Below are 27,654 nucleotides of genomic sequence, written 5' to 3'. Positions count from 1 at the left end.
TATTGTTGTAAAATGTGTTTCAGTTCCACTGTTCTTTTTCAACACGATGTGTCGATAAATTTCTAGAATCGGGATTTTTTAGTTGATTTTCCGGACAGCCGATAGTTGTACGGATTATACCAATTGGCATCTGGCAACACTGATCTGTATCACCTCCACAAAACAAAACTGCTCCCTTTAAAAATAAAAATTCGTCGCGAGCGGTTGTGTCGGCAAGATTACGCGCCCCCGCGAATGACGCAGAATCAAAACTGACGCAGAATTCTGGATGACAGCCGAATAACAAATCAAAAGAGTGCGGCTCTCGAAAGTTCCAGTTGTGCATTGAGGAGCAATCATAGCAGGCCAACAGTAACGTCCCACACCATAGGATCAGCCGCAGCAACAACAATTAGAGCAGAATTCGGAAATTACGTCACTGAATAGTTTTTTCTAGACGGTAAGTCCGTTGGGAGACTCTGGTCCACTCGCATACCACCTCTATGCAGTTTGCAGTCTGGCAAGAGCAGCTTATGTAATATGGCCGCCGCAGCAGCTGACTTTTACGTGCAAGTTGTTGCTGTTCGAGGGCTGTTTGTTTTTAGTGCCGATTGGGGGGTGGTGGTGCCGCGGCGTCTGTGAAAAAGCCACCCCTTGGATGCTTCGCTGGCGCTTCCCAGCTACTCTGCTTTGTTTATAAACATTACGGGGGAAGCCGCTGCGAGGATTGTTTTTATCACATCCTCATTACGAGGAGCACAAGGTTACCGTCAACACACCCATTGTGCCGCCCACTGCTCGTTTGTTTTCCCGACAGTAATGGCAATCTGTTCATTATGGAGATGCTCTTCCAGAAGTGGCTACCGAAGCTGCCCTTTCGAGATCTTTCTGTTTTCAAATACAAGGAACAACTCTCTCTATTTAAAATGGCGATAAATCCACAATCTTATAAAAATCTACAGAATCCCCTTCTGTTTAGGGGAAACCCTCAGGGCAATATTAAAATCCCCAATGATTCATGTGATTCCCCACGAAAGCGTAATCTGGTGTCGGCGAGTCTGACTGCCTCTCGAAGGCTTGTGTTTTAAGATCCGCCGTACAGTTACTGCCCCGCCACCCCTTTGGTCCTGTGGCAGCTGTTCTTGCCACCGCTCCTGTGACTCCTGCGCGCGTGGGTGTCAGCGGGGATGCGGAATAGTTGTTTTCTTCGTGTTGCTGTTATTGAATTTTCCCTCCCAGGGCCATCAGCTGCGACCGGACTCTGAAGGGGTGGGCGGCCGTGACCGTGACTGACAGTTTGTGGCCCCAACACCTACCACGCAGTGGACAAGGTTATTGTTATCGCATGCCTTTCCAGCCAGCGACGTGGACCGACGAAAGTGTGCATTTATGTAAGACCAGTTTTTGATAAACAAGTGTGTTTCGTCTTCCATTGTGTATTCCCTATGAGGAAGGGGTGTTCCGGAAACAAAAAGTTCCTTGCAAAGTAATTTATTTTCTCCACTTTCTTGCGGAAAAAGTGGTTCTTTGAAAAATATTTGCGCAGAATGTAATTGCCGAACGCTTCTGTTCTCCGAAAGCCGCCTTCGCCCTGCGGTTGCTGCCTGAATTTTAAACGTGCCGAGTCCTTCGGCAGGAAGATGAAGACGTACCCGTACGTATGTATTGGAGAGGGCCAGTGCGCCGCTTTGTTGCCACTGCTGCGGTTACTTTGTTGTCCTTTTTCTAATTTTAATTGCTTTGAGCAACAGTAGAAGCCCCTGGCAGATCCCCATCCCAGTCCCATGCCCGGCTCCCGAATTCCCCAAGCAGGCCCCGAGCAGAAAAAGAACCCGAAAGCAATAAATTCAGAAATGCAAATAAATTCGTGCATTGTTGTTTTTCTCCTCTCTGTCGGTTATATATATTTGATTCTATTTTTTACCCGGCTAGTTGACAAGGGGCGCGGGCGATGGCGAGGGTGTGGGCGTTTCCCTAGTGCCAGCAACACAATGACCTGGCTGTAAAGCTCGACCTTGGCTTTGCATAGCGACCTTTACGCAGCGCCGTCCCTCCCCCTGGCCAGAAATACCCGAGCGGAGCTAAGGACCCTAGGCGCCGCCCCCGCGTCTGTGGCGACGACAGATTTCGTTCCCAGGTTGCCGCGCAGTCCCACGTCCAATCCCCCTGCAAATCTTTTAAAGCCGCCTCGAAAGGCCAGGAAAGAATCGGCGGACAGTACCAATTGCTAAGATAGAGCTTTGGGGCCCAAACAGCAGCTGTCGCGAGTTTCGCGGAAAAGCGTTTGTTAACTTGGCGATCCATTAAAAGTTGGAGGCCGATCCCAAGCGCCAGCATTGAAATTATATCAATTAAATATGTAAGTGTGTGCGATTTAAAGAGTGTGTATTACACTCTGAATTGTTTTAAATTATGAGCAACTTTCAAGTTCGAAAGATAACCCTATCACTGTCATTTCGCATTCATAGGTAATCTGAGTTGTTAAAAACAGAAAATTCCCAAAATACAACACCTCAAGGGTCCGGCTGATTGCAAAGATCTAGCTTTGTTGATAAATCACGTTCTGAACAAGGAGAGGGATGCCAACTTGGTCGGGGGCTTTAGACCTTGGCAGTTGAATGGTATATATTGGAAATATCAAATTTAGTTGGCATATTCTAATGGGGAATTTTGGATAAAACTCAATATCTCACAAACGAATATTAAAAAAAGCCTCTTTATCATGACTGCTACAGGACATAGTACTAGTATATAGTAGGTTGTGTAGTGTGTAGGTTGTGTACATAGTACTAGTATACGTTCAAGGATGTGTTCAGAGTTTGTAAACAACAACTTCAAAATTAATCAAGATCCTTGGTTCTATAGAATCAAGATTCCCTCTGAAAGGGCATAAGAAGTCTTTAGCTTCTATCTGAACAATAGTGAGTGCTGTGGGATCTCCGATTACTCACTAATATGGTCGGTTTAGGTCGATTCTGATGAAATTTGGGGGACAGCGTCGGTTGACTAATGATAGAATCCATTCATTTCCAAAAGTTCGTTAATTACAGGATACGTTAACTACGTTAATACCGTCCGTCCCGACCTATATATATACCGCCTGCAAAGAATAGGAGCTTAAGACTGGTTTGGTAGAACCAGACAGAGGGACACGCCAATATCGAGATGGGATATAGAGATGTACTCTCCCTAGATTCCCCACTTTTGGCCAGAATATGAGGAAATCGGTTGGGGATTACTTAAAGGAGAAGCGAGCTGAATGAGTCTAAAAATACTAATAAATGCAAAGATAACAGATATTCAGAGGGGAATACAGATAACCAAAGAGTGATTTTCTGATGAGAGAGGTCTTCAAAGAACGAACCAGAGCTCACCTCACGTCGGAGGAGCCCTCGTCCGTAATAGCCCCTTGGAGGGGCATGTAAGCAAGCCAATCGAACCGCTTCTGTATAAACTCAAGGAAAGATCACTCGTCTGGTGGTTCTGATTGCGGGCGGCGGGCCGGACAGATGCGGCAGTGCGTGTGTGTGTTCGGCCGGAGAATTATGTATACGCAGCGTTTCCTCATTGGGCACCGTGCTGACGCAGAAACGACTTTAAAATAAAGGCAACTCATCTTTCCGCCGCCAGTCGAACTGAAAGGCACGGCCGTTGTCGCTTCTGTTGTCCATTTCATGCTATTTCTGTTTGCGTTTGCGATTGTTTTGTTTTCTGGCCATAATGTTGGTTGCCTCTGCCGCTGAGTGCTTCCCTGGGCTGGCCAATTGACGAATTGAGTGCAGGCCGCGGCCGGCCCGGGCCAGCCCCAGGTCTTTCGTCAATTGCCTCCAGCGGCTCTGGCCCTGTGGCTGCACTTCCACTGACGTCACTGCCCAAACTCACTTAACACATCCGACTGATTGGCAACGGCGTCGATGGGCTCCGATTCCACGCCGCTCGCTGCGACTTGAGGAATACGCGGGCTGTAAACGCCTCAATTAGCGATAATGGCGGTGGCTAAATGTTATCTCTTCGGGGCCCAAGGGGTTGTGTCGAGGCGGCCGCTGGTGCGTCAGTGGGGATATCGGCGATAAGGAGTGACTACCGTAGCCATAGCCATGATTTACGATAGCTAGCGGGCTCGAACCGGTTCGAACTATGGCCAAGTCCCTCTCTGCGGACAGTCCCACCTGAGGACACAATGTTCTTCGATCTGTTCGCCCGAAATCCCATCATTATTCAAAGTACTTTTTCTTCCGAGCGACTGACTTGTGGCAGCATGTGTCGGCGATGGCCGGCTCTTAATATAAATCGCTTTTGCATAGCAAAGTTGGCCAAACTATTTCGTGTCACAGCTTTGACAAGACACTCTCACAGACACAGATACAGACACAGATACGTCTTCGCACATGGAGGGCCTTCCGCACAGTTGCAAGTGACAGGCTACCACAAAGGGGCTGGTTCGGAGGGAGCCTCCTCCGAATCGCCGAAGGACTTTGAGTGATAACAATCCAATTTGTAAGAGTAGTCGGGGCCGAGTGGGTGGGCCGGGCGAGTGCGAACTTTGACACATTTGTGGGAGTGTGTGTGTGGGTGGTGGTTGTGGGAAGAATTTACAATTTCGATTGAAGGTCAGTGGAAATGCCAGGAATTCTCTGGCCCGAACTGCCGAATTGTATGCCCAGCCATCTCTCATATTTTGCGAAAACATTTTGTTTGCAAGCCTGTTGTGGCCCGGCTGCTGTGCCCATCGGTGTGCGAATGATTTAATTAGCAGTTCATGCCTGGAAGTGTCGTGTAATTACGAGAGCCCGACATCGCCATGCAATGCCAAAGGTGAATTCGGCCAGCCCCGCTCTGATTGCTCCGCCGACAGCCCACAGCCCACAGAGGCCACAGTATCAACTCGGACTCTGCCTAATCCGATATTACCAGCGACGTCCCCGGTGACTGTATCATTAGCTTTCGACTGGCCCCTGAATGGGGGGATTACGTTCAATGAGTCTGCAAAGCCAACCCACAGTTTTCTATTCAATTACTGAGCGGAATCTGAATTGCAAAGGTACAGTGCGTTGCAAAACAAAAGGGTTGCTTGTTTTGCAACATGGTTGCAGGACTTCAAAGTTTAAAGTTTAAAGTTAAAACTAGTGTAGGCCTAAAGGGCATACGCCCCCTCGAGTGGGTTAGAAAGCTATTGTTTCTCTCCGGGCATGGCTGTCCTTTCAGTTTCGACTATTTGTACTCAGTGCATGATTTGCAGCCGGACTCCCAGCCGCAGTGCACATGCTGCATGACCAATCAATGAGTTGCCACTCAGTGGCATTTGCAGCCGCCCACCCGCCTCCCACAAGCCCCCAAACCTCCGCCCTTGCGGAGATGGCTTTTGGTGAACGTTTCACCTTTGGCAGTAATTATCAGACCACAGCAGGCAGTGCGTAGGCAGAGTTGGCTTTATCAGGAGCTCAATTACGGAGGCATGTGCGTCGCAGAGGCCCACTCGTGTGGGGGAAGCATAGCATACTTTGGCCGCCGACAAGTGGCGGAGCAGGCCGCGTGTGTGTATTTAAATTTCTATCGAGGATGCTGTGCTCGGCTTACAATTCGCCGACAACACAGCGCCAGGAACCGGGAGCGTCGAACAAAAGAAAGTTCCCAACTAATTTGGATTCAATTAATTTCCTCCACGAGAGCCAGGGCAACGGCTTAAGTTTCAGCCACGTTTCACGGGAACTTCCAAAGAAGTTCGTAATGCAGCCTTATACCTACATATATAGCCACTGGCTGAAAGGCCTGACCGCCCCCTGACCTTTGGCTGCCATTATCGGGTAGGTGGGGGAGGAGCGCGGTGTCCCAGGACCTCGGATTGCAGCAACATGTGACATGTGGCAACCTGAAACGACAGTTGCAGGCGCAGGATCAAATATGAGCGGGTTCCAGGGCAACCGCAAGGCGCTACGGCAACGAATGCCTGAAAAATGCTTTGAGCCGAGCCAGCAGCCTCGAAGCGAGCAGCTTAATTAAATTCCAAACGATACACACACTTTACATATTGGACACATCAATCGCACACACATCCCGGCTCGGGGAAGAACCCTGTCCCTGGGCGTGTTTGAACTTTCAGCGGAAAATCAAATTAATCTCCCCCAGCGTATTTGCATTTGCATCGAAATGGATAAAATGCAATTGCAACTGCATCAGCTGCATTACACTCCGAGGAGAGCAAAACACTCTCGTGGGATTTGCCTTTTGTCACGAAAACGGGGCGACAGAGCAAATAAGGCCACAAAAACTGATTAACTCCTCCTATGTAGTACAGCTGCTGGTGGTGGCCCAGCCAGTGGCACGTTCTCATTCGCCCTCACATGAGGGGCGTACTTGTTATGCAACTTATGCAACAGTTTTAAACTAAATTAAACACCCAATAAGATACGTAGTATTTTAGTACTAGGCTAAGCTGCACTAGGCTTTTTAAAGAGAAAAGTAGCTGAAAGGTATGCTAGGGTGGTAAAGTAGTAAGGTAAGGTAAGGCTGGTGGGTGGTCCGCCGACAAATTTTAACATAGGACAGGATGTGAGCGAAACATTGTTGGCTAACCAGTGTGTTTTTAACCCTTGAGCAGTGACTAGGGTTTTGTTTCTCCTTGTATGAAAAATCACATACAGGGGAGCTACATAAAACCCTTCCAATCAAAATTCGCTTCAATTTCACTTCGGGGCACTCTTGTTTTGGGGATTTTCAAAAACTGCTTTGAGCCGACAATCTTGCAGTGTTTTTGCTCAAATCTGTAATGAAAAATCACTTTTATTGGATTGATTCCCAAGGAGTGTTGAATTTGGGATTAAACTGCGTTAATAAATATCACAATCCGTCGGGGAAATAACTTTCCTTTGGTACTGCAGCTAAATCACTTTAGATTTCAAAGCTGATTTTAATTGATGAAACTTTGATGAAATTTGACGGTGATTAAATTTGTTTAATAATAAAATATTTTCAATGAAGTTCTAGTTTATTTGTACCCCTTTGTTAGGCATATAATTTTTTTGTTGGATACCAGTTTAATCCAAGTATTTGCATTGTTAATTATTACAGATTATATAAAAACAACAGAGTGAACCTTTTCAGGGATTTGAAGTTTGACATTTCACCAAATCACTAGTGCTTACTGTGGCTTTATTTGAATTCGAAATGCTAAAATAAATTATACTTTTTATATAATTTTGGAGTTGGTAAATAGCTTATCCAATATTTTCATTTTAATCTATGGTATACCAAAGCCAGGCTCCACTAAAAATTACACACAGTAAAGGTTAAATATATTTTAAAATTTGTCTATCAAATCCCTTTACGCTTTACAACACTGGATGTTAACGGACTAAAAACAGAACGAAATGTCTGAAAGTCTATCTGAAAGTTATGGTATCATGGTAGTACCCAGATGGAGTTATTCTTGAAGATGAATTCTTGATGAAAGATCTAAAAATAGTTTAGGGTAATTTCAATAGGAATCAGTAAATCATGGAAAAGATAAAGCCACTTATGGCCATAGGTTTTGTATCTATCTTTTATCGCAATAAGCAATATCTTTAACAGCCTTAAATGGGGTAAGATTGCTTTTGATCTTCAGATAGGAGAGTAAAAGCTATCGCTATCCAAAATTTTATACCCAGTTCTATAACCTTCATAAACACCGCACTGATTTATTTGCAGTTTAGTCTGAAACTGTGCATTTAAGGCTTTAATGGATAAGCTACGGTGCGCCCTTCTCCCCACGAGGTCTAGGAAACAAACAATTGACCAATTTCCAGAAGGAACTTTAAGAGCTTCTGCCCTCCTTTGAGATGCCTGCACGCAGACTACTTACAGCCAGCAGGCCCAGCCCCTCGCCCAAATCTGAATGGATGGATGAATGGATGCTCGGGGAGAAGGCAGGAGGATCCGTCCGCTCGTCCTGGCGGCGACCACTTGATATAATGATGACAGCAATTATGAATGAGTGAAGGTCGCTGGCTAACGACCGGCAGGCAATTCATCATCATGTCGAAACCACAGCGCCCCTGCCGCCCATAAAACGGGGCGGGGCTAAGAGCTACTTTGTCTAGTTTAAAGTGCGCCCCTTCTGGCCGCTTTCTCAGGACCTTCCTGGGGATTGCGTGCAGGAGGAACGGTGACGTCACGACGGGGCCAGCGATTTGCATGCCAGCAGCTCGTTTATGCTGACTTGCAGTTGCCGGATGGGAGACAGGGATCAGGCGCCCCTCGGAAAACAAAGCACTCACGTCATGGAGGTGTCTCCCCTCGTTTGGCACCCAATCTTGACTGCTCCGCCGCCGTCAAGGCAGTGTGGGAGGCTCCTTTCGAGGAAATCAATCATCCGGAAATAGATCAACTCGTCGTGGTCGTGGATTGTAGCGTTGTACGTTGTAGCCTTTGTTTTTTATTGTTGGTACGCTTGACTTGGCGCTGCTAGGTGAAAGAAAGTCAACAGAAAGTAAGCGCGGCCGTAAAAGGGAAAGTGAAAATAGCAGCCAGCCCCGCAATTGGCGGGAAGCCGCGTCTGGCACGCGTAGGACCCGTCGTCCTCTCGCAGGGTCCTTCTCACAGGACTTCCGAATGCATAAGCCGTTTATCTGCGACGGGTTATCACGAGTGAGACTCGCCATTTAATTAAATTAAAAAGCGATTCACTCCAGCAGAGGTCGCTCCTGGAAAGTGGGCGATTAAATTGGATAAACATCAAGCTAGGTACATTGCTGGCGGGTTTTACTCAAATTGAACCTTTGAAAGCTTTACCAAATAAGAGTATGCCAGTCTATGAAAACAAACAGTACCATATTAGTTAATTGCCAAACAACGGGAGCCATGAAAACTTTAGAAACTGCTAGCCCCATCCACCCCATAAACAATCTGCATTTGGCTAATAGAGCTCACTCCCCGGGGGCGGCAGCGTGTAATTAACTCAGTGCATATTGCTGATTCATGGGCCACAATAAAACGCCGGGAGAATGCTATTTTTATGGCATACAAATGGGCGCCCGGGCAGAACTATGCTTCGTCTTCCCTTCCACATGGCAATTATTGTAATAAAACACACTGAGCCTGGGAATGGGTTTCGTGGCGGTCGCAGGTGCCAAGGCAGACACACGTCACTACTCCTGTTCTGACGCCAGCAGCGCGGCGCCAGTCCTCCATTCATCCGTTCATTCACAAAAAATTCGCCACTATTAATCACCGGTCTGGGCCTCCTGCCCGCCGCGGATCCCGCCAGGCATAACAATAAAATCAAGCACTCTGTTGTGAATCAACAGTGCGTCACCAGCGAAGGAGCCCCTTCCGCGCCTCCACCCGGCAGCCCTATTGATTAGCTTCACGTGTCGATAGTTAGGTCCTTCGTCCTCCCGGCCTGACTCCTTTCCGCAGCCAGACCCGTCTGTAGTTTCTGGGTTTGTTGTTTGCCGAGGAAGCTTGCAGTTTTTATTGTCCTGGCGTGGCGCTTCAAATTCGTTACAAATGTGTTATGTAAACGGGGACTTTTGCCAACCTTCGGGTCGCCGATGTTTACCCAACACCCAGGGGCATTGACGAAAAATGTGAAAGGGAATTAACTTCCAGGGACCCGGTTTTCGGCGCTTTTTGGGGACTATTTGGTCGTGAAGGTCGGCTAGCTGGCAGTTTTATTTATAGAACATGTCACCGACTTGTTGATTCCAATTACTGTAAACTGTTGGCCTACAACGCTATAATTATAAACCGTGTGCCGGCGGTAATAATAGCTCCTCGCATTCTCGCAAATAGGTCAGCCAGGAGGCTCGCTTCCCACGCTTTTCAAGCCTTTGAAGACTCACTGGTTTCTTTTCGAATTGTGCCTAAGGAGAACTAACAGTTTTGTGTTTTTTTTCCAGACAGCCATGTCCGACGCGGCAAAGTCCAACAACAACGCTTCCGCCGCTGGAGATCCAGCCACGCCGCGCAGCAACCACAACAACAATAACAGCGGCAAGAGCAGCAACAAACTAAAGTCCACGCAGAACAGCAGCGGGGGCGGGAGCATAGACAAGCTGTCCCCGGACCAGGACATCTACATCAACGCCGCCGACGGCCTGCCCAGCCAGCACCCGACGCTGCCGCCGGAGGGCGATGTGGACAGCGAGACGGAGCCCGAGGTCGACGCGGACTCGTTCGACGACCTGCCCACCTCGATCATCGTCACCAACATCCACTCGGAGGTGTTCACCAACCCGGAACTGAAGAGTGCGATGGAGGAGCTCTTCCGCACGTTCAGCGACTCGGCGACGTTCCACTGGCTCCGCAGCTTCCGCCGGATGCGCGTGAACTACGACAATGCCATTGCTGCGGCCAATGCGCGGATCAAGCTGCACCAGTACGAGTTCAACAAGAGGACGGTGATCACCTGCTACTTCGCCCAGCCGGTGACTCCGGTCAGCAACAAGAACCTGCAGCCGCCGGCACCGGTTAAACAGTTCCTCATCTCGCCGCCCGCCTCCCCGCCGGCCGGCTGGGAGCCGCGGGAGGAGGGCGAACCTCTTGTCAACCACGACCTGCTGGCGGCCCTGGCCAGCCTGACGCCCGGCGAGTCGCACGAACTGCACCCGCAGAGCGAGGACCAGCCGGCGATCATCGTTCACACGGCCATGCTGCCGGAGGGCGGTCCCGCCTCGGGTCCCGGGGTCCCGGCCAAGACACCGATTGTCCAGACCAAGTGCCCGGAGCGGGCATAATCATCACGACCCAATTGCTGAGCTATTGCTGAAGCTGGAAACATGAAACTTGAGTTGTTATTCAAACGAAAGGGGTTGGTGGGGACTCTACTTGTAGCTCCGTGGCAGGAGTGGGCGGTGATTGAGTATTTTTTGTAAATATTTTCCGATTCAATTGTGATTCAATTTTACACTATCATTTAGCGACGTTCCAACGAATATGTTTGTAATGCTAGGCAGTTGAACTCCAAACCCCGACCTGGAACCCGAACCCACCCTCCTTTCGAGCGTAGCATTTACCCCATTCGGCTTCATCGACATTCAATAAGTTCTTGAGCTAGCAACCGGATCTAGATGTGTTTTATCTCTCGATTTGAGTGTGTTTTGTGTAAGAATATCGATGTTAACCCAGACGGGACTACCTGCTAACGATATCGCTATATCTCTGTGTACCTTCGATGGACGACCGCTGCCAGGGCGCCTCCAGCGAACCGCGATACGAACTCCCAGATATAAACCCCAAAGCTATATCTATGTAAATGTTAATGTAATTCTAAGCCAGCGAACGGTGCGGCGGTATCGCATCAGATGTCGAAGTACACTCGTATATAAATGTATATGCTAAATGTAGTTAAACTTTAATTAAAAATATATTCAAATTCAAAGTGAATGTTCTCAAATGTACCAAAAACACAAATCAAATCCAAAACTAAAAACTAAAAACGAAACAAAAACAGAAAAACCACAACAAACTCTTTACAAACAACTTTAATTGACGTGTGGGTGGGAAGTCTGGTGGGCGGTTCCCTCTGGTCTGGTGGGAGCCACAGGGTTATGGATTTGACATTGGAAATCCCTGCCGACAATTGGCAATTCGATAGCGCAATCGAGTGGAAATTACTGAAAACTTTCCAAGGCCGGCGCAATTCGTTGCCTCAGCTGGCTGGACTGCACTTTAAGGACTCAACTTTAATTGGGGAAAGTTTCGTTAGCTGGCACATGGTGCTCGGCTCTGGTGTTTAGATCCTTTTACAAGGTAGAGGCAACTATTAAAGGATTTTTAATTTGGTAAAGGCGAACAAAAAGGCATAAGGATTGCAAAAATCCTTTTGAAATACTACTTAAATCTTTTATATTAAACCAGAGCTCTCCAAAAATTGATGGAAGTGTGTGGAACCGTTTGTCAAAAGTTTGAGGAACAAATACATAATCCATAACAGAATCCTACTCCGAATATTCCACACCCTGTGGGCTAAATCTTCGTCATACAACTGACCTTAGTTAGTGGTGAAAGGTATCGAATACGAATGTTAGTAGTTGCAATTTTTAAAATGTTTCTAAGAGCGTTATTTCAAGATATATATTGAAATAAAATCTTAATGAAATCTGAGTGGAAATTTTCCCAACTGCCTAAAAGTATGCAGTTGTAGTTAAATTTTAAACTTACTTTATTTACTCGGAAAGTGCTTAGAATTCTGAAATTCTGAAACTTACTACTAGACAGGGGAGTAGATCGCTTAAAAACAAACAACAGGGTAACAAGGAATGTGAACTGCTTTGGCCTTGGGCTCACTTGCTCTCGATCGTCTTGAGCGGCACCATCTGCTCGGGGTCCTCCGGATAGACGCTGTCCTGGCGCTGTTTTCGACCGGCGCACTGACTGAACCAGGTGTCGCCCTTGCCGAAGTTCTCGCCGTCCTCAATGGACTCCGGCATAGGCTGGTTCATTGTCTCCGGCAGGAACATGACCCAGAAACCGGAAGCCAATGCCACCACTCCGAACAGAACAGCCGGGATCTTCGGGTCGAAGGAATCGAGGAGTGTGATGAGAGGAGTCAGAGCTCCCGACAGACGGGCGCACATCGATCCCAAGCCCATGGCCGAGTTGCGGACCACGGTGGGAAATAGTTCCGCCGAGTAGTTGTAAATGACGGCGAAGGACCCGGCGATGAGCAGCTTTCCAGCCATCACCACGGCCGTGGAGGTGTTGCTGCCCTGGGCGATGTAGGCGGCCACGATGCAGCACAGCCCGCCGCCCAGCATCAGGGTTGAGGTGATCGACCGGCGACCCAGGCGATCCAGGACGAACACAATGGTGATGTAGCTAGGGAACTCGACCAGGCCCAGGATGAACAGAATAAGGTACGGATTACCGTACAGCTTTCCGGCGCTCAACGACAGGCCGTAGTACACCAGGGAGTTGGCAAACCAGCAGAGGCACACGTTCAGGGTCTTCATCCGGAGATTGGGCGTCCGAAAGAGATCGCTCAGTCCGGCACTGGACTTCTCTTCAACGGCAGCCTGCTGCTTGGCCTTCTGCACGTAGTACTCCTTGTCCACGGGAATGCCCGATCCGTTGATCCTGAGGCCCTTCGCCACAATGTCCACGGCCTCGGCAGCTCGGCCCTGCATCCACAGCCAGCGCGGAGATTCGTCCAGCCACCACCAGTGGCCCAAGAACAGGCAGCCGTGCAGGCCGTAGACCACCTGCAGCCACTGGCGGTCGTGGATGAGAGCTCCCCAACCGGCTACCAGCATGATGCCTCCAGCAAAGACGGCCTAGAAATGAGTTACGTTATTGGTATACGTTGTGGACTAATGATTATTTCCAAACGTACCTGAAAGGTAATGCCGCACACCGTACGCTTGCTGGGACCAACCAGCTCCATGGTGAGCACAAAGCCACAGATGTAAGCTCCTGCGGACCCCACAATGCCGAGCAAGTAGCGCGCCGCCATGAAGGAGAAGTACTCGGGAATGAAGGCCAGACCCACGCCAATGATCAACTGGAAAAGAGCCGACCAGCAAAAGACGGTCTTGCGGCCCACCTTGTCGGCGAGGCCACCCAGCGTCACTGCTCCCGTGAAGACGCCCAGCATGAACACGGTCTGGACAATGGCCCCCATCCAGCGGCGGTCGCACACGAAGTTCCAGTCGATGGTGCGGGAGGTCTTGTAGTACGTCGTGTCGTATACGTAGCTGGTGCAGGGAATGGTGGAGTTGGCGCCCGGTGCTGCGGGGTCGAACATGTGGCACGAGTCCAGGTCACCGTTGGGCTTCAACGGAATGGCTGCCAAAATGTCGCTGGAGTTCCAGGGACCCCTAGAGAAGCTGCTGTTGTCCAGGCCCTCGATGAAGCAGCGGTGGTCCGGAACGGCCGCCACCGTCACCAGGGAGAGCATGTGCAAGCCGGCGGTCAGGGCGGACAGCACCTGTAGGAAGAACTGCAGGAACTGGTACTTTCCGAACTCCCCTTAAGGTGTGAAATAAAAAAGAGGTTTAAATTAGTAGGAACTCGGCTTCAAAATTCATGTTGTAATTAGCAAAATATGAGAGCTGTTTAATTCCCTGAAAATGTCTCTATAAAATGAACTCCCTTTGCCAACCGCCATCGGATACTCGAAGCACTCGTGGGGCAATTATCCGAATCAGAGGCAGCGCCCATAAAAGCTCCAGTGATAGATCTAATCGAAGAAACACCCGACTTTATGTAGATGGGACCTTTACGGGTGTCGCTGGCATTGTCGTCACTGCGCGAGGCTTGCAATTAAATCAAGTGGAATTTATTCAATTCGATTTCAATTGAATCGCATACGAATGGCCCATCAAATATTTGCCCACATCGCGGTTTGGTGTGGTGTGGTTTGTTTTAGTTTGAGTTTTGAGCGGGAATCGAGTGCATTGAATCGATTATGACTTTGCCAGACCCCGCGATCGGTCCGGGGGCTGTGTAAGTTTCTATCGGGCCGGACAGTTCGTAGCCTAGATACCAGAATTCGACACATGAGCGGTCCAATGTTCAATCAGCCGCTTCAATTGATTTGTGGGTTACGTTTATTGATCGTTTAAACGAAGCTCCAGCCATCCACTAGAAAGTTACATTCCCCCAGAGGCGTCCACTCGTGAGTAACTTGTCTGAGAATTTCGACTGGGCCGGGTGTAACGAGTATTATGTCATGGAGGGTGTAACTTCATGTCGCAATCTCAATTAAAAATTATAAACTTTTCAAAATTTGTCTCAATCTCTAATTAAATTCAATTAGCGAATGCGAGCTACCCCAATTCGGGGCATAATCAGCGTTTAATGGCCAAAAGGCTGGGCGGCAGGTCGATAAGCGGGTACCGTGATAACCCACCCGGGAATACTAACAGTAAATTCTGGGCGGGAAATCATAACGGATTATAGAAGGCCACTAACAACTGAATCGTATATCAGGCCCGGTTGTAGTGCCGGATTTATTGCAACCGAAAAAAGTAGGCCCGTTGTTGTTACCAAGTGGCCCTCGAACGGGACATTTGTTGTTGGGACTTCGCAGTTTGCGGTTCTGTTTAGTAGTTTACTAGTCCGATGTATTTTTACATGGCTTATTTGCTTGCATACTAAAAATATACAGTCCGCTTAGAGGTTTGTTTGCTGGACAAGCACTGGCGCTGATAAACAGACCTGATAAGGTGATGCGACAGATACTATCGATCGTTACCAGCAGTACCTGATAATTTCCGATCGAACATTTAATTAAAACCAAACAAGTGGGTTTATAGCCCCAGGAGATTATGAATTATTACGCTCAAGAAAAGGGAACTAAGTAGGTTTTCGCATACTGATTAGAGTGGCTTTCCATGAGTTCAGTGGGGCTCAGAGTTGAGGCAGATCATGGTTTCCATCCGCTGGCTTATAGTTTCCCTCCATCAGCGCTTCTTTGTTCAGCACATATACGTGTTTTGTGTTATGTGTTTTGTATTTTGTGGTTCCAATGTTTTCGCTTCCCTCATTTGCAGACAATTAAAGGTCGTTTGAAATCGGTTCTAAGCTTCGCACACGCCATGTGGAGGGAAGTGCTTCCAAAGTCATTGTAACTTTGTAACCAGCAACCTTTCTGTGGCCAGAAAGTCACGATTTCAGCACTATAACACGCCTCCGAGCCCGAGTAATTAGAGCAGCCTGCCCACCCAAAAAAGGCCTTCAGCCAAATAAATACAAATGCGGACCAGAAGAGCGTTATGTGCTCGGGGCTGTCGAGTGTGGAGCTCCACAAACCAGTTTCAGTTTTTTGCATCGAACACACAGACACGTGAGGGAGTGAATATATAAATAATACGTATTATGATTAAATAAAGCCGCTAATGCGTTCATTACACCCTTCTCCCTTGGGTCTTTCACTTCTCCGCGGTCTTTTCACTCGCCTCTGCTAACTGAATAACCCGTTTCCAGTCCCCAAGATTATTAAAATAAGATAATAATTAGTTATTAAAATCTTGATATTCTGTCAACAGAGCTAGGCGTATACAGTAGCCCAAAGATAATAACTGTACAATAAAAGCAAACATTTGTCATTAAAGCTCTAAGCGAAGGTCGTAAATAAATAGTTTACGTTTTAAGCAAGTGAGCTTCCGCCGGATTCCCGGACTCGTTACTAATTGTTTTGCATAGAGCTATAACCAGGGTTTATTGTGTACCCCCCTCAAGCTAAGCCGCAGAATCAGACTGCACCATAAATCAGGTCGATCCCTATATCTTTATGACAGGCCCACTTCGGGGTCTTGTGACAGGGCCCACGTTTTATACGTGTTTGCTTGCTTATTAGCCGCTCTCTGCGAAACTTGGCCAAGAAGGCTCCACAAAAGCAGCTGAAGCACGACTCTCGCAAACATTCACCTGAATCGTAGCCGATCTCCGTCTCCACTTGTCGCAGTGTACTTAATCCACGCGAGAGCAACAGGTCGCAGACTCTATCAAGCTGTCATACATGTCTATCACTCGGCGCGGCCTTGGGAAATTATTAAATTCGAAATGGTGCGAAAGCAAAATCGTTGTAATTAAAACATTATTGGAGGCGGCTTCTTTGAGCACTTGACTCTCAGATTAGACGGAGGTTTAGAACACAGCAAATAATTAGAGAACCGAGTGCAGGGCAGATGGCTGCCGCGGCTAAATCAAATATTCACGCACATTATCCATTATCCCCCGATGGCAGCTGGCCTGGGGCAAGTTAGCACAGCTGATAAGACTGCTCAAAGTGATAAGTCTTATCAGCCGGGAGTGAGACGCCTGGTAACGTAGCAGCTGACCTTGCCAGGTCCCTGCCCCAGGCCCAACCCCCACTCCGAGCCCTGACTTACCCAGTTTGCCCATGAGGTCCTCCAAAACATAATCCACTGCCATACTGGTCTATTTTCCAATATATTCCACTTGAATTCAATGAAGCTGTAAGTTTCTTATGATCCTGGCTTTAGGCAAGTTTCATCTTCCTGGGAGCGGAGCAGGCACAGATAGTTCACTCGCGAAAGTGGAGAAATGACAAAACAAGTCGCGGATTTGCGCTCGATCAGCACTCAACTCTTCCAACCGGCGCTAGCATTTGAACTGGCAAAAAGCTAACTGCGAACTGGGCCGCTCACCGAGAAATCGAACCGTCCGCGGAGCCACATACACCCGTAGTACCACTCACACACCCGCAGACAGCGATAAGGTCGTTCCAAGCTCATATGTGTGGAGAGAACTGGTGGCTCTGTCAGCTCTCGGTTGGGCTCCAGTCTTGGTACATGAATGACATCAATCGGTTATGACGGACCCCTCAGCCCGTTAAATCTTTAAAAAATGCGTTGATTTCATTACTGGCTGGCTATTTGGCTATTTGACTCTACTTTAGATAAGAAAGTTTCAAAAACATAAAGTTGAATCTAGTATGCAAACGAAATAAATTTTTAAATAGCTTATCATTCGAACAGACTTCAAATAGAGTACAAAACACAAAGCATTCAATACATATTAATAAATTCCGAAATTATGGGTGAATCAACTAGCAAGGACCCGGCGTCATTCCATAACATGAACCTACTGGCTGATATTTTAATTAGGGAAACCGAGGAACTCGAAAACGAGTTCAGGATCAAGATGGAGTTCATCAGGGACCAAGAAAAGCTCTGCTTCTCGAACGCCAATAATGTGAGTGATTAATGGAATTTAACATTGGGAGAAACAGGGAGTTATCTGATATAACTGGCAGCTTGTCACCGTGGACCAGTTCCTGAAAACTATAAATGGTACCCTTTTCAAGTTGGAAACGGATCTTAATGAGAACGATGATCTGTTGATCCAGGCAGAAGATAAGGTAGCCATATTGGAGCGCTCCTGCGTAAATGTGCCAGAACAGAAGCAGTCCAGAGTAGACCCTATGGTCCGAGCCACCTACACTGATCTGCTGAGACTACTGATGTCCACCGAAAAGTCTGCTGACCAGTGCAACACGCTCAGGGAGGAAATCGAGGTGTACAACAACGAAATGTCGGAGAAACTCGTGCCCATTAATGTGGTATGTTGTAAATAAATTCTTCAGACTTATTATTGATGAAAAATCTGGCAGATTGGCAAGATCATGGACTTCCACAATCGCACTTTGGATACAATGGAGAAGCAGATAAATCTCTTGCACGTCCAAATCGTGGGACTGAAAACCGAATTTGCAGACATCTCAAAGCGCGAAGAAAAGCTTTTACTCGCCGCTTTACTTCCAAAGCCAAAGACCAGGAAACCATGTTCAAAGTATCTACGCCTTTAATCCGACAAAATATTTCTTTGAACACCTAAATGCAAACAATGCTTCAAGTTAAACGTTTCTCTTAAGATTAGGTATGGTCTTTTTTGCTTATGTACTAGTTGTTGGCGTCGCGGAAGAAGAGCACATCGTCGGCTATGATGCTGGTGCTGGTCTTCTGGTTTCCTTGCAGGTCAGTTATTTCTCCGTAGGTGATCTTGCCCTGCACCATGGTTCGCTGTCCCTTCTTCAGGTATTCAAGTACGGTGTCGCGCAGGTTTGGCTTGAAAACCACCACGCGATGCCAGTCTGTGCGCTGAGCCCAGTCCCCGTTCTCGTATCTAAGGGCGACAAAATCATACGTTTAGAAAATATGTATGTTTGTTTTCTAGTTTATATACTGTTGAATATTTTGTAAGCTAGTCATGGAAACAAAACCTTTATATTTTTTTAGTTGAAGCTACTTTTGTGGCTGCAGCTGTGGTCCTCCTTGGGGATTTCGAAGATTCAAGTTCAATTGCGAACACATGCTCCGGAGCACGCACACACGCACAGTGGCTCGTACTTACTTGTAGTTGGTGTGGGTGGCGACGGAGAACGTGACCACCGGATGCTCCTGGGATCCCCGCAGTTGAGGATCGGCCCCGACGCGCCCCAAAATGGTTACGGTGTTTACAGCTGTGAGCATTGAGTAAATTGTTAGGATTATTTTACGACAACGCACCGGCAACTACGCACTTTTTTCAATTTTGGCGGGCGCCGCCGCTGTGGTTGTGGTCACCCCGCGTGTCGCCAATGTCCGCAAGCCAATCAGCATGGGCTGAAACTATGAATGACAAAAGAGATGAATTGAATCCAAGTTATTAAAGTTTGTCGTACCCACCATGTGTTTTGTTTGTTGCATCATTATTTAACAATGTTATTTTGGCCGGCAGCCGTACAAAGATTCCGGAGTGAGTGTTGGTAGGAGAATTAGTGTTGGATAGTACAGAAAGTCAGCTGATTTCTAAAGCAGCGACCTCTGTAGTCATTTAGATGACCTACGCCACAAGACTCACATGTTTCTTAGATTAGCCGACAGGTGGCGTGTATTAGTCACTACAAAATGGCGCCACAAAAAATATTATATTTTAAAAATTAATTCTGTCCATTTCAAATATATTAAATGTTGAGACTAACATTTTTTAGTTGTGTAATTTTAATTAGTGTATTTTTATCTTAAGATTATTAAGATATTATCTTAATTAGTGTATCTTAAGATTAACCTACTATTTATTTTATATAGAAACTTATATAAAGACATATTTTTGAGGAAATAACTAATTTTATTTAGTTAATTAACTATTTAAATTTTGAAATAATATAAGGGAATAAGCCTTAAATCTAACCACCCTCAGGAATAAATAAATTACCTAAAATTAAATAAAATAATAAATATACCTTTATAAAAAGGCTTTGGATTAAAATGTATGAAAAATATAAATGTTTTTTATTTTAACATATAGCGAAACATTTAACTTATATTTAACTTATAGTGAAACATAATACAAAACATTAAAATTGGAATATTTGTACTTCTTATCAACTTAGGAAGAAATAATAAGAGAAAAACTAAAACAGGCCCAAATGGATTTCTTAAAAATCAACATAGATTATTTTGATACCATCCTCCAGGATGAAGAAAGGTAACTTGGAAAACCTTATGTGCCAAGATTCAAATTTTGCAACCACAAACAGGATGTGTCTTCGACGGCAGGCCTTGTGGCATGCCCTGCCTGCCACCTCTCGAGATGGTCTTGCTTTTTTTGAAAATTAGTTATCGCCAGCCGGCTTTGTTTGAGCTGCAAACGAGGAAGAGCGAGCGGACAAGTGCCCGTTAGCCGGGTGCTAATAAAAAGCTGAAAACCCGGGACAAGAGGCCTTCTGGAAACGGAGCGGAAGCCCAGAATCACCATTTTTATATTCCGCAAGAGCCGCAGCGGCAATAGCCACTGCAACTGCAACAGCAACTGCATCTGCAGCACCCAGAGCCTCTCTGCAACTCTCAGGCTTCCATTCAAATTCAGGCGATGACGACAGTCGGCGGCCAGGCATTGCCGCAATGTCGGTGCCCCAAGAACATTATATGGCCAGCCGGCCAGAGTCTCGGAACTGTTTGCAATCTGCGTCACACTCGCGTTTCTGCGAAGCTGATCGAACGCCTCAATGCCCCTCAGAGATTGCAGCCAGCTCAGCCAGTTCCAACTTATTCAGCTATATTTAAATAGGTTCGTAAGCAATTTGTAAAATTATTGGAAACGCTTTTTTAATCTATAATATTCTTGGGCAGATTTTCTACAAGTCTGTTGATCGGTTCAGATTTGAGATGCAAAGAACCTTATAGACTTGTAAAGTAATCTAAAAAGAGGCGAGAAATTGACTATAGACAGTAGTTTTTTTTTAAGAAACCACTATTTTCATACACCATCTTCATCTCAAAATTCTTCATGTTTCGTTTCTCACCTTATCTAAAATCTGCCATTTTTTATGACCTATTTCTGTAGTATTCCCACTCATACCTTTAAAAACTTTCAATGAATACCTCAATGTTTAAGTGCTTGACTTCAAGATTTACAAATTGAGGATAATTCCTTGAGAAAATCCTACTTTGAGTCGTTCCCGAATAGATCTTCAGTTTCACCTTCCCTGCCTGCCCATGTATCTCCCTGCAACCAGTCCGTAATCGGCCCATCCGTATCTATATCTCTGCCGTAGTAGAGCATTTTTTCCGTCGTTCATTCCAGTGCGCGTGTTGCGGCGACTCTATATAAATATACGTTTCTATATGTACGGCCCCACTCATATAGGTTTCTGTTTTTGTTTTTGCTGCTGGCATGGCACTGTATCTGAGAGTGTGTGTATATGTTCGTTCGTCGTATCTGTATCTGCTGTGCGAGGCTCCGGCTCTGAGCGATACTAACAAACGAGCCAGCGAACGAACGTCCCAAATGTCGACGTTGTTGCTGTGGTTTCTGTTGTTGCTGCTGCTGCTTTTTCTATATTTTCAGATTGTATGGCGTATGTCGAATGGCGCGACGGTTGGCGAGGTGGAGGAACTGAAGTGGTTGCTGTTGCTGGTGCTGGTGCTGATGATGTTGCCGTTGGCCTGGCCGGCCGACTGGGCTTGTCGAGGACGTTCGCTTGATGGCTGACTGGGTTGGATGGCTGGCGGTGGTGCCGAGTTGCTGTGGTACTGTGTGGTGCGCGTTTGCGTGCCAAAAAGCAGGCGATGGCAAAATTCATATGTGCGCCTTATAGTGAAACTATAAACGGCGGCAGCATTCCGGCCAGCAACTTGCAATGTTGCCGCTGTCGGCGGAGACTGCGCAAAGGAGTGGAGCTTAAGGATTAAAGACTTTAAGCAAGGCATGAAAGTCCTTTAACAAATAGTCGAATTTGGGTATTGAAATGACTGAAGTGTTTGTAGTATCCAATGTGAAATTTTTGGCATCAAAGCTATTCGATATCCCTTTCAAATATAATAATAATCCACAGAATTCGAAAGAATCTCGGAAAACAATAACCCGGAATCTAGCAGGTTAATTGACATCCCATTGGCACATTCCAATCCTCAGGTAACCGTGCGCATTTCCCACCCAAAGAAAGATGAGAGGAGATCCATTGAAGCCCTTCCAGATGGCCAATTTCAACGGACATTAAACCAACCCCACGAGCAACCCCAATCGAGAGTCACCCACCTCGAAGCTTCGACTGCATTGCGAGCTGACTGCGCACAAAATTTAACCAGAAAATTTAACAGAGCAGCAGAAGCAGAAAAGCAGAAAACAGAGCCAGAGCCAGAGCCCCGACCGAACGAATGGCTCGCATTAAAGTTTATTTCGAAACCGAGTCGCAGGCAGCGCAGAAAGCAGCGCACAGAAAGGAAAACACAGATACACTCGCACACAGTCACAGACACTGGCACTGGCACAGGCACGGTGGCAAGAAAAAGAAAACGAACAGAAAAAATCCAAGTAAAATTACGACAAGGCAAAGAGCCAGCAGTGGGTTGGGACTGGGCGAGTGGTCGGGGCTTGCGTTGGGGTGCATGGGTCTGGGGCTGGGGCTGGGGGAGACTCTGAAAGAAAACAAGAAACTCCGTGGGGAGAGGCGGGCAAGGAGGGAGGGCCTGGTGCTGGTGCCGGTGTCGGGGAGGTTGGGGGAGCCGCCACACAAAGTGCTGTATGTGTGTGCGTGAGTATCTGTGTGCGGTGGGGCGAAGGTGAAGCATGCGATGGCGATGGTTGGCTTGGCTTGGTTTGGCTCGGTGCTGCTCTTCTCGGCTCGGTTCAGTTTGGGCCAGCTTGCCTGACTTGGGTTGGCTTGACTTGGCTCTGGGCTCCGAAACACAGGCAAGTTGGCGGCGCTGACGGAAAATAAAAAAAAATATCAAAAATACGTATAACCAGCAAATGAACGAACCAGCGTCAGTCGCAACAACAAAAATGCTGAATAAAAGCGCTGAGGCAAGAAGCAACGAGGACGTCGCTGGCGATGGCGACTCTTGCAACTGCAACCAGGCTGGCAGGCGGGCAGTCAGGCAGCGGCAACATCAGCAGGCTTAGCCCCAGACTAGGCCAAGAAAAAGAAAATTAAATGGGGGAAGATAGCACCGAAATGGAAATACTCTGGGGGACTTAATAAAAAATACTACTTAGTACTACCTATTAAAAACAAGAGATGTTAGCGTGTTTTTTTGGAAATCTAAATAAATAAAATCATATGTTCAAATGGGTCTTTATCTTATAAAATGCAATTTATTAAAAATAATATATTATAATGTACGTTTTAAAAAATGGTAAATATTGTATAATCCATAGGTACTTTATCCGTTCGCTTTATTTAAAATTTCAAAAAGTAAAATTTAAAGATATGATAAAATGTATCCTATAGTTTATTACTATATTAAAAATAGATACAATAATAAACCAAACTCTAACAAAATCTCATAATAACATTGTTAACTCTTCAAGGCTCATTGATATTTGGAGTATTCCTTGCTAGAGAACATAACATCATCAGAGCCAGAGTCGTAGAGACAGTCACCGCCGGAGCTGGAGTCGGTGCTCGAGTCAGAGACGTGTTCGTCGCCATCGCCGCACCGACTGCTCTGAGACCGGACCAGAAACGAGAATAAGGCCGGGACCGAGAACCCAGAGCTGCCAGCCATCCAAGCCGGCGATGAACAACCAACAGCCAACAACGAACAACGACCACGGCAGCGACCGAGCCGAGCCAACATTAAAGTTAAAGTAAAGTTGGAATTTGTGCCTCAACCGGCACTCGGTTCTCCCCACGTACCCCCCATGCGCGTTCCCTGCCTTACATCCTTCCTCCCCAACCCGCCTTTTGTAATCAGAATAAACGAAAATTCGCTTAAGCCAGGCACAGTGGAATGCATTGTTGGACCAAGTGTGTTAATTAATAAAAGCCCAACGGCTAGATATTAAAATTGAAGGAATTCTTTAAAGTTAAAAATAAGCTAGATTTCATTTATTGTTTTCTAGTTTCTTGTTTTTAACTCGATACTTAATTTCTTTGACCTCCCAGTTTGTAGGGAAACTCCAACTATTATATTATATTTAGTTCCCTAAAATAAAATAAATATTTGAAGAATCTGTTAAATATAGAAATCCAAAGTTGAGCTTTATTGACCACACTTTAGCCCCAATTTGCCGACATTCTTCGTTCGAAAACCACACGCCTGTATTTTCTACCCACTGTCCCCTCTTTGGGAAACGTAGCAGGATAAGGAGGTGGAGCCGTTGGAGAGGCCAGGGCTGAGGGCAGAGGCAAAACGCAAATGTCAAGACAAACGAACGAATGAACGAAAGAGCGGGCGCAACGGAATGGGCCAAACGAAACGAACCGAGCCGAACGAACCTGGCCGAAATAAAACGTTAAGGAGTGGGCGGCGGGAAACCCAAAGTGCTGAGAGCTGAAACTCTGGAAGGAGCGCTGAGGCGGACCCGGGGCGGTCGGAGGTGAGCGGCGCAGGGCGACCGAGGTGCCAGTCGGCCCTCGAGTGTGCGGAGACCTAAAATATTCCCCTTTCTCCACACCTGCTCCATCCTTTGGATACCACCATTCATTCTGCTGCGATAAAGGAAATACCACGCCACTGTGACAACACATTTGCCGCTGCAGAGCCACCCAGAACCCCAACCACCATCCCATCTTCCTGGCTAAGTAGCGGGGGGATCGAAGCCAATCCACTTTTTCTCATGAGCATGGAGCCCCTGAAATTTGAAAATATTTATTTATTAACTTTAGATTATAGCTTAATTTCAAATCGATGTCTAAAAAACGAGGTGGCCGTACTAGTGGCAAAGGCTTTTAACTGAAATAATTATAAAAAATATATTTTTTTGGTTACATGGGTTGGAATGATGGGGTTGAATATCTATCTTTATCTCCAACTTATAAATAAAACCATTTTGTCAAAAACCAGTACTTTTAATCTTTTGAAGTTTCTGAAACAACATTTAAAAAAGCCTATATTCTTCTAAGAATCTAAGATTATTTTATCTCGAGCAAAATAAGAAAAATTGTAAATTATCCATATTTGCATTTATTGGGTCAAAAATACGGATTTCTCAAATAGTAGTAAAGATTACTTCCTTAAAATAGTAAAAATAATCTTTGCGCATTATGATATGTTTTTTAAAATAAAACTTTGAATAATGACGTCGCTTGATTTTAAAGTTCATATTTCAAAATAAGTCCTCAGATATTAAATTTTAAAGCTTATATACGTTCCCTAATCATTCTGCTTATTGATTTATACATGCCCTAGTTTAAGCCGTCCTTTAGTTTGGTAGACAAATAAGCATATTGGCTAATAAAGATAATTCATTGAAATTATTAGTCGAAAGAAATAAAAATATTAGGTGAAGAATAGTTCTGTAATAGGAGCACATTTATAAACTGTGAAACCAGTATGTCGATCGGGTCAAAGTGCACAACGCTTCCTTTTGGGAAAAGCTTTAGTTGGCATATCTAGACCCAGCCTCTTTGGACAGCAAGCTAACTTAGAACTAAGCTTGGCCCTGGCTTCGCTTCCCAGGCCCTCAGCACTTGGCCAACCACGACAATGACGACCATTTGCCATTTGCGCAACGCAGCCGAAACAACAACACCAGCAGCAGTAGCGTAACCGGAGCCATCGATCCGCCGTGGAGGCCAGAAATAGCCGGGGCAGTGGGTATTGAGCTAGGAATTGGGCAACTGGGTGGGAGGTGATGCGAGTCCTTAACAGAAGGGTAATGCCTAAAGAAGAAATCGGGAATTCGGACTATAGGATAGATGCAAGGAATAGGGTAATGTTAAATATTAAGTGAGTTAAATGACTTAAAAGACAGAATTTAAATTTAATATTATAAGTTAAAATAAATATGTGTGCTTGCATACCAAAACCATCCATATTCAGTTACTTTTTATACCCTTGCATAGACATCTTTGACCCTATCAAGTATATTTATTCTTGATCAGGATCACCTCCTGAGTTGATATAAGCATGTCCATCTGTCCGTCTGTCTGTTTCTACGAAAACTAGTCTCAGTTTTAAAGCTATCGACTTGAAACTTTGCACACACCCTTCTTTCCTTTGCACGCAGTATATAAGTCGGATCAACCGGGATCGGACGACTATATCCTATAGCCGCCATATAACTGATTGATCGGAAATGGTAGAACTTTGGTGTTTTTAGAGTTAGAGAGTTCAAATTTGACATGAGAGCTATTTTAGGCAAAATAATACGCCATGCCAAATTTCATAAGGATCGGCAGACTATATTCTATAGCTGCCATATAACTGAACGATCGAAAATGACCCAACTTTCGTATTTTTGAAGATAGAAAGCTGAAACTTCTTTGGTACTTTTGAAGATAGAAGTTTGGGACTTTTTTAGATTTTATATTATAATAAGTTGGGTTATCATATACTCATAAGGATCGGCCAACTATATCCGATGTTTGCGAAATATACCTGGTTTTAACTGCAAGGGTATATCAACTTCGGCTCCGCTCGAAGTTAGCTTTCCTTTCTTGTTTAGATATTTTATTGTAGTTAATTGGTTATATTATGATATTCTCATAGGGATCGGCCAACAATATCCGATTTTTGCTATATATATCCGATTTTAACTACAAGGGTATATAAACTTCAGCTCCGCCCGAAGTTAGCTTTCCCGTCTTGTTTTATATTATTTTTAAAATGGATAAAACGATGAAATTAATATCAACTATTGACGATTAAAATATTTTGTTGAAATTAAACATTGATTTGTTAATAAAAGTTCAATATTTTCTTTCCATTTTTTTTCGAAAACTCTTCTTATGAAAATAGTTTAGAAAAAAATATCGTTTTTGGATTAAAAAGATACCCCTTTCTAATCTTTCTGTAACTACGAAAACATTTAATAGTCGTGATTTTTTTATACCCTTGCAGAGGGTATTATAATTTTGTCCAAAAGTGTGCAACGCAGTGAAGGAGACATCTCCGACCCTATAAAGTATATATATTCTTGATCAGGATCACCTCCTGAGTTGATATGAGCATGTCCGTCTGTCCGTCTGTCCGTCTGACCGTCTGTCCGTCTGTCTGTTTCTACGCAAACTAGTCTCTCAGTTTTGAAGCTATCGACTTGAAACTTTGCACACACCCTTCTTCCCTTTGCACGCAGTATATAAGTCGGAACGGCCCGGATCGGCCGACTATATCCTATAGCTGCCATATAACTGATTGATCGGAAAAGGTATAACTTTGGTGTTTTTAGAGTTAGAGAGTTTAAATTTGACACTAGAGCTATTTTTGGCAAAACATTACGACATGCCAAATTTCAAAAGGATCAGCCGACTATATCTTATAGCTGCCATATAACTGAACGATCGGAAAAGACCCAACTTTCGTGTTTTTGAAGATAGAAAGCTTAATACAGATTCTATTTTTGGCCAGTTGATCCAACCTACCAAATTTCATTAGGATCGGCCAACTATATCCTATAGCTGCCATATAACTGAACGATCGTAAATGGTACTTGGTAGAAATATCAACTTTCGTATTTTTGAAGATAGAAGCTTGGAACTTTTTTTTAGATTTTTTATTGTAATAAATTGGTTTTATTATGATGTAATCATAAGGATCGGCAAACTATATCCGATGTTTGCGATATTTATCCGGTTTTAACTGCAAGGGTATATCAACTTCGGCTCCGCCCGAAGTTAGCTTTGCTTTCTTGTTTAAAACATATTTGGTGTTTTTTCGGCGAATGTCTCAAAATGTGTCTTTCAATTAGCCTAACTGATCGCTATATTGAAAAACACAACTTGAACATTGATTTCGATTTTGCGATACATTGCAATAGTTTAAAGGAAAAATAAATCAAACCGAAAATCGATTGCTACTG

At 45.5% G+C, this 27,654-nt stretch overlaps 4 protein-coding genes across 5 annotated transcripts; 2 read left to right on the top strand and 2 right to left on the bottom strand.

Moving 5' to 3' along the window:
* The first annotated feature begins 119 nt into the window (after positions 1 to 119).
* sra (RRM_RCAN_like domain containing protein Sra) lies at positions 120 to 11,425 on the top strand. Of its 2 annotated transcripts, none has more exons than XM_070281149.1 (2): positions 120 to 439; positions 9,862 to 11,425. In XM_070281149.1, exon 2 carries the CDS (start codon positions 9,864 to 9,866, stop codon positions 10,692 to 10,694), a length of 831 nt encoding a protein of 276 aa, XP_070137250.1. In that variant the 5' UTR covers positions 120 to 439; positions 9,862 to 9,863; the 3' UTR covers positions 10,695 to 11,425. The 2 variants fall into 2 exon arrangements, with proteins under 2 accessions (XP_070137250.1, XP_017105008.1); XM_017249519.3 differs by having other exon boundaries at positions 121 to 439; positions 9,858 to 11,425.
* Positions 11,426 to 12,097: 672 nt separating this feature from the next.
* On the bottom strand, positions 12,098 to 17,074 carry LOC108130865 (organic cation transporter protein). Its single transcript, XM_017249532.3, has 3 exons — positions 16,794 to 17,074; positions 13,292 to 13,926; positions 12,098 to 13,232 (listed from the first exon to the last, which is right to left on the bottom strand). The coding sequence occupies exons 1-3, from the start codon at positions 16,834 to 16,836 to the stop codon at positions 12,243 to 12,245; spliced, it is 1,668 nt and encodes a 555-aa protein (XP_017105021.2). The 5' UTR covers positions 16,837 to 17,074; the 3' UTR covers positions 12,098 to 12,242.
* Positions 17,075 to 17,378: 304 nt separating this feature from the next.
* Positions 17,379 to 18,302, top strand: LOC108130866 (centriolin). Its single transcript, XM_017249533.3, has 3 exons — positions 17,379 to 17,619; positions 17,681 to 17,986; positions 18,038 to 18,302. Exons 1-3 carry the CDS (start codon positions 17,461 to 17,463, stop codon positions 18,230 to 18,232), a joined length of 660 nt encoding a protein of 219 aa, XP_017105022.2. The 5' UTR covers positions 17,379 to 17,460; the 3' UTR covers positions 18,233 to 18,302.
* mtSSB (mitochondrial single stranded DNA-binding protein) lies at positions 18,206 to 19,223 on the bottom strand. Its single transcript, XM_017249534.3, has 4 exons — positions 19,092 to 19,223; positions 18,947 to 19,034; positions 18,778 to 18,886; positions 18,206 to 18,549 (listed from the first exon to the last, which is right to left on the bottom strand). The coding sequence occupies exons 1-4, from the start codon at positions 19,113 to 19,115 to the stop codon at positions 18,327 to 18,329; spliced, it is 444 nt and encodes a 147-aa protein (XP_017105023.1). The 5' UTR covers positions 19,116 to 19,223; the 3' UTR covers positions 18,206 to 18,326.
* Between the last annotated feature and the right edge of the window lie 8,431 nt (positions 19,224 to 27,654).

The sequence above is a fragment of the Drosophila bipectinata genome, chromosome 3R (assembly GCF_030179905.1).
Source record: "Drosophila bipectinata strain 14024-0381.07 chromosome 3R, DbipHiC1v2, whole genome shotgun sequence".
NCBI lineage: Eukaryota > Metazoa > Arthropoda > Insecta > Diptera > Drosophilidae > Drosophila > Drosophila bipectinata.
This window is presented reverse-complemented; position numbering and strand designations above follow the sequence as displayed.